Here is a 7500-nt window from a genome sequence, read left to right on the forward strand (position 1 = left end):
TGTGTGTGTGTGTGTGTGTGTGTGTGTGTGTGAAGTTTCAGAAAAGTGAAAAAAAAAATCAAACTAAAATGTAAAGACTGTCAAAGGAGTTCGCTCTTTATCTGTGCAAAGCACTCAAACGGTGAAGTGCATAAGTTACATCATGAAGACTTTTGAATACAGTTATGACTTCAGCATTTTACTGTATATCCCCCTTCAAAAGGGGCTGTGGCCTATATAAATAAACCATGCCAATCAGTCAATCAATCTGTGTGAAGTGTGATGATGTTGTGTGTTGTGAGCACAGGCGTGAGCAGTGGTGTTCGTCCCATGTGGCACACACCCGAAGACCGTCTCCAAGGAGCTTGAGGGTCCGCCACTTCCCTCGCCGCGCTTGTCGCCCAACAACAACAACAACAGCAACGACAACGACAACGACAAAAGCTTTGCGATCAATATGGCGTCACCACTTTGTTCCTTCCCTCCCAGCCCTACTAGTACATACGCCCATCACCAGTCACATCACCACTCATCACGCCCACTCCCACCCCCTCTCCCTCAACCATCCACCTCCCCACCCCCACCCCGCTCCCTACCCTTGCCTCTGCTCTATTTACCCCCCCCCCCCTCCCTCAACCATCCACTTCCCCACCCCCACCCCCTATCCTTCTCTCTTCTCTATTCCCCCACACACCCCTCTCCCTCAACCATCCCCCCACCCCCACCCCCTACCCTTCTCTCTTCTCTATCCCCCCCTCTCCCTCAACCATCCACCCCCACACCACCCCCTACCCTTCTCTCTTCACCCACACCTCCTCTTCATAGACCATGGAACACCTCACTTCCATCCACCTCCCCACCCGACACGTTATCCCCCCCACCACCACCACCCCTCTCCCTCAACCCACCTCCTCCCCCCACTCCCCCCCCCCCCCACCGTCCCCTACCCTTCTCTCTTCTCTATTTCCCACACACCCTCTCTTCAAAGACCATGGAACACCTCACCTCCATCCACCTCCCCACCCAACTAGTCACCCCCGCCCCCCGCCCCCACTCCCCACCCTCTCACATCATCATCATCATCATCATCAACTGTCTCCTCCCCTCTCCTCACCCAGTAGTGTTGTCAAGGATCATCGAACGCTTTTTTCCATTCTCTCCCCCCACCAACCCCCACTACCACTTCTCCCCTTCCAAAAACCCCCACCATTCCCCTCTCTCTCTCTCTCTCTCTTCCAACAGCCTCATTTCCATTAGACTGCCACTATGTGGATGTGTAGTCGACGCTTTTCTCATTCCTCCCACAGGGGCACAGGAAACTACCCCTCCCCCCTCCCACACACACACACACACACACACACACACACACACACACACACACCAATAGTTCGAGCGGAAAGGCTTTTCTTTTTCTTTCCTCTCTTTTTTTTCCCTACTCTCTCTCTCTCTCTCTCTCTCTCTCTCTACCCAATACGTTCCGCTGAAAGGGCATCTGACTTCATGTTGACAAGAGAGGAACAGGCGAGGGAGAGAGAGAGGTGGGGGGGGGGGGGTTGGGATGGGAGGTGGTAGAGAGGGAGGTAGGGTGAGAGAGACAGACAGACAGACAGAAAGACAGACAGAGTCAGAGAAAAATGGAGAATGAAATACTCAAAGAGGCATGGAGAAGGCAACACACAAAGACAGACAAAGAGAGACAGACAATGAGAGACAGACACATGGACAGACAGGCAGAGACAGACAGAAACGGAGAGACAGCAAGACATGGAGAGATAAACACAGAAGGCAAAGACAATACAGACAAGAGAAGCACAGACATACACAGAGCCTCTGAAAGAGAGAGAGAGAGAGAGACACAGAGAGAGAGACAGACAGACAGAGACATGGAATGAGACAGAAACAGACAGAGAGATAGACACAGAGACAGAGACATCCAGACAGACATAAAGATAGAGACACAGAGAGAGACGGAGACATTGAAACAAAGAGAGAGACAGAGAAACAGACAGACAGAAACAGGTATATATATATATATATATATATAGAGAGGGAGAGAGAGAGAGAGAGAGAGAGAGATCTAGATATATTATACAGGCAGAGACATAGAAACAGACAGAGGCAGAGAGACAGACAGAGAGACAGACAGAGGCAGAGAAACAGACAGAGAGACAGACAGACAGACAGAGAGAGATTAATACCACTCACGGATCAGCACTCTGGCAACGCTTACTCTTCCGCTCTGTCAGTGCTGGTTATTCCGGCACCAACATTAAAGGGACGCGTTGTGTGCGATTTCCCACAGGGGGGGGAGAGGGGAAAGGGGGAGGGGGATGAGGGTGGGTGGGCGGGGGGTACTTTTTGACAAACCCTATGGGAAAACCCGGACAGAGAGAGAGGAGAGAGAGAGAGAAGAAAGGAAGTATTGGATTGGACATCTAGTATGGTAGATGTGGAGAGAGAGGGGGTGGGGGGGCGGGGGAGTCAAAGAGAGAGAAAGAGAGACAGACAGACAGAGAGAAGAAAGGAAAGTAGGTATTGGAGTGAACAGCAGTACGGGTATCTGACTGGATGGAAATGAGTGACTGTGGTAAATCATCTGACTGGATGGAAATGAGTGACTGTGGTAAATCATCTGACTGACTGGATGGAGATGAGTGACTGTGGTAAATCATCTGATTGACTGGATGGAAATGAGTGACTGTGGTAAATCATCTGACTGGATGGAAATGAGTGACTGTGGTAATCATCTAACTGGATGGAAATGAGTGACTGTGGTAAATCATCTGACTGGATGGAAATGAGTGACTGTGGTAAATCATCTGACTGACTGGATGGAAATGAGTGACTGTGGTAAATCATCTGACTGACTGGATGGAAATGAGTGACTGTGGTAAATCATCTGACTGGATGGAAATGAGTGACTGTGGTAAATCATCTGACTGGATGGAAATGAGTGACTGTGGTAAATCATCTGACTGGATGGAGATGAGTGACTGTGGTAAATCATCTGACTGGATGGAGATGAGTGACTGTGGTAAATCATCTGACTGGATGGAAATGAGTGACTGTGGTAAATCATCTGACTGACTGGATGGAGATGAGTGACTGTGGTAAATCATCTGACTGGATGGAGATGAGTGACTGTGGTAAATCATCTGACTGACTGGATGGAGATGAGTGACTGTGGTAAATCATCTGTCTGGATGAATGGTGAAGGGGGAATTCGCTTTCGATGGTGAAGGGTGATGGCTGTTAGTACCTGGTTTAAACAGTGGTTGTTGTTGTTGTTGTTGTTTTAATTCACGAAACAGGAAAAAATTACAGCCTTTGATCTACAAAATGTTGAAAGAACTTGAGCAACAATGTTTGAGATCTTTCAGGCAAATGTCTCCCAGCTTCCAAATATCCGTAAATGCGTGCAAACGCAAGCACATAGAGAGAGAGAGAGATAGGGACAGAGAGAGAGAGAAAGAGAGAGAGAACGAGAAAGAAAGAGAAAGTGAAAGAAAGAGAGAGAGAGAGTGAGAGAAAGAGAGAGAGAGAGAACGAGAGAGAGAGAAGACGCCGAGAGAGACAGCGACATCGACAAGAGACAGAGAAAGAGACAGAGAGGGAAAGAGAGACAAAGACAGACCTAAGAGAGAGAGAGAGAAAGAGAGAGATAGAGAGAGAGAGAGAGAGAGAGAGAGAGAGAGAGAGAGAGAGAGAGAGTGAAGCAAAGACATGTAGAGACAGACAGGCAAACATACAGGCACACACACAAAACACACAGACACACGCACACAAACACACAGACACACACACAGACGAGCTGCCTGTGGTGAAGCAACAGAATGGCGTGGCTGAACAATCTCCAGTATTGAAACAGATGTTAACATGCACAGTGAACACATGGTCTTGGAATGCAACAAAACACGACGAAGTATACAACGGAATACACCACACTACTATACAATACACACACATACTGCAAACACAGTGCAGTTCCAGCACAGTCATCTCATCACAGTATAGCACAAAGCTGTTACAGTACACTGCAACACAGTACAGAACACCAGAACACGACAGTCATAAAGTACAGCACAACAATATAACCATTACAAAATTTCTATTTCCTTCATCACCTGGGAAGACAATTTGCATCCTCGGTGATAAATGCTGAATGACACCACACAGCTGAACCAATAACCATGGGCTCACGCAGCATTCTCCCTTCCGCTGAAGCTGTTTACCATCTTCATGAAGCCAAATATAGTGGACATGGCAAAGTTACCCGTGTGTGAATAACCCGCACCTAGAACAACGGTGATGGAAAAGGTAGAGGGAATAAACCCAAGAGAAAGGGATCTTCCTTCCCGCCATTGTGGTAAGCCAAGTAATGAGGAACCCTACAAACGCTATCAAACAGGATAATAATGATAATGATAATATTTACATTTATATAGCGCTGAATCTTGTGCAGAGACAAATCAAAGCGCTTTCACACCAGTCGTTCACACGCATGCGCAACTCTAAAACTGAAGAAGAAACTGAAGACAAGGAAGAGGCAGGGAAGGGAGGCTATCTTGTGAAGAGGTGGGTTTTAAGGCCAGACTTGAAAGAGCTGAGTGCAGAGACCTGACGAAGCGAAAGAGGAAGTTCATTCCAAATGCAAGTTCCAGAAACAGAGAAAGAACGGCGGCCAACAGTCGAGTGTTTGAATCTGGGTATGCGTGGATCCGAAGCCAATCATAGAGAGCGAGATGGAGTGTAGAGGTGAAGGCAGCCACAAAGATAGGAAGGGGCAGATTTGTGAATACATTTATAACATTGTACTTTATTCTGTGTGAGACAGGGAGCCAATGTAGGATGCGAAAATACAGCCTAATCAGTATGGATTCGAAACACCAAGGATGCACTCCAGCCGGTATATGCTAAATCACTATCGAAGAGAATGAGAAACACGTGCACAGCCCACAGCGGAAAATACCAGTTACCACCAGAGACAACTATATCCATACCAAGCACGTGCAACAGTAGATATCACAACTCGGAAATGTCGATGGCACCACCTCAGAGAACACAGAGGAACGCCGCCGGTTCACAGCTACAAAACGACACCCCGGAATCTTCAACACGAAACACCGGTAGCTTCTGCAGCACAGTGATTCAACAGTATGGCTGACACGGTACACTGCACAACACAACCTTGGCAACTCCCACAAAGTCGTCATAAATGACGAAAAGGGCGATAAAAGTGACGTCATTCACACACAGGAAAACACCACCACCAGGCAGCGAACGACATACCGTACCATCAAAGAGAAAGGTATGATGAAACCCATCGCCATACTACCACACAGCGTGAAGACAATACTGACGACGACGACAGTCAAGAGAATTCCAAGCGGCAAAACACCTACCCACGAGACGAACCGGATAAAAATAAATAAATAAATAAATAAAAAAATCTGAAGGGAGTACAAAACATACGCAAAACTGTATCTTAGGACGAAAATAACCAGAACGAAAACCAACGACATGATAATATGAAGCGGCTCAACACACATCCACGAGACACACAGCAAAAAACAATTCTGAGACGAATACAAGACATATGACATAATTATTCTCAAACGGTACATGACGCCACTGACAACGACAACAACAACAACAACAACAACAACCACCAACATCATGAGAATACAAAGTAGCCCAACACACATCAGAAGACGCACAGTAAAAGACAATTCTGAAGAGAATACGAGACATATTATTCGCAAACGGTACATGTCGAGAATGACAACCAACAATATGAGAATAACAAAACGGCTGATCACGCATCCACGAGACGAAGTGTAAAATACAATTCTGAAGAGAATACAATGAGACAAAGACAAACGATACTTGACAAAGACGACAACGACAATGATAGCCAACGACAACACACACACACACACACACACACACACACACACACTAACACAGAGACAAACACACGCACGCACACACACACACACACACACACACAACCCCCACACCCCCGTCCCATCCCATCCCACCCCAACCCTACCTTCCCCCCCCCCCTACACCGCTCACACCGCTCACACACACACACACACACACACTCAACAGACCAGCACATACTAACGGACAACGAACACCCCCACTGACCGGAGGGTCCATGTGGCCCACGCGCTGCGTGATGGGGTCGGCCATGACCACCTCCACCCGGCAGTCCTCGCCCGCGCCTCGTGCGCCCCACGTGCAGGTCGTCCCGGGACAGGTACACGGCCCGGCCCACCTTCACGCTCAACTCCCTCGTGTGCAGTACCACGCTGCTCCTGCTGCTGCTGCTGCTGCCGCTACTGCACTGCACGGCCACCACCATCAGCAGTACCACCACAGTCCACAGCTGACAGCAGCAGCAAGAAGTCCTGGACCGCGACGACAACGACGATGATGATGATGACGATGTCGTCGACGACGGCGACGAAGACGGCGAGGTCCTCCACCACCACCACAGCGTCATCGTGACGACGATTTAGGGGGGGTTGGGGTTGGGGTTCGGGGGGGGGGGGGAACTAACTCCTCCTCCTTCCTCCTCCTCCTCAGTTCACAACCACCACCACCACCACCACCACGTCACTGTCTGTACACTCTGGTTGCCTTGTGGAGGGGGAAACTAGAAGACCTCTCTTTATAAAACTTCCAACTCAGTCCATCTCTGTAAAACGCTTCTCTCTCTTTTTTTCTCTCTCTTTTTTTTTTTTTTTTTTTTTTTTAAATTTCCAACTCAGTCCATCATTCTTAAACACATTTCTTTAAAACTTCCTACTCCGTCCATCTCTCTAAAACACCTCTTTAAAACATGCAGCTCAATCCATCTCACTAAAACACCCCCTCTTTAGAACGTCCAACCCAGTCCATTTTCCATTCCTTTAAAAAAAAAAAAAAATTTTTAAAGAAAGAAAAGGAAAGAAAAAGAGAAAAAAAAAGTGTGTCTGGGGAAACTAAAGCACACCTATCTTTTACATTTTTCCAAATAAGCCCATCTCCAATTTCTTAGACTGAGCAACAACAACAACAAAAAAATGGGAGTGTAAAAGAAGTACGAGAAATCACACTAGTAAAAACACACACCAAAAATCACACTGATGTAAAAAAAAGAAAGAAACGCGGAGGTAAGAGAAATCACATCAGACAACGGGAAGACTCGCTAACAGTTGACCCAGCATTGATGGAAGTGGTGAAGATTCTGTTGTATTCCCTGACACTGAAAAAAAAAAAACCCAAAAAAAAACAATGCTCCTCGTGGTAGCAGAAAAAGAAGAAAAAAAAAAAAATCCAATGACTGTACGTGCCTCGGAAGAGCGAAGGGAGGCAGTTAGTAGTTGTGGTAGTGGAGGGGGAATTCCGTCAGCCCTGGCATCTGAAACAAAACACAGCAAGCAGTGTGAGGAGAACAGCAGAGCTGAGCCAAACAGCTGCGGACGTTGTATTGGGGGGGTGTGGGGGGTGATTACAGAACCAGGCGCCTCC

At 47.5% G+C, this 7500-nt stretch overlaps 1 protein-coding gene across 1 annotated transcript in view; it reads right to left on the minus strand.

The window, feature by feature from the left end:
* LOC143279851 (FRAS1-related extracellular matrix protein 1-like) overlaps window positions 1-7500 on the minus strand; it is a 284785-nt gene that overhangs the window by 190771 nt on the left and 86514 nt on the right. The window contains 2 exon segments of the mRNA XM_076584091.1: window positions 6133-6204; window positions 6206-7390. Of these exon segments, the coding sequence (XP_076440206.1) occupies window positions 6133-6204; window positions 6206-6490 (357 nt within the window). The 5' untranslated portion in view covers window positions 6491-7390.

Source organism: Babylonia areolata, chromosome 3 (genome assembly GCF_041734735.1).
Source record: "Babylonia areolata isolate BAREFJ2019XMU chromosome 3, ASM4173473v1, whole genome shotgun sequence".
Taxonomy (NCBI): domain Eukaryota; kingdom Metazoa; phylum Mollusca; class Gastropoda; order Neogastropoda; family Buccinidae; genus Babylonia; species Babylonia areolata.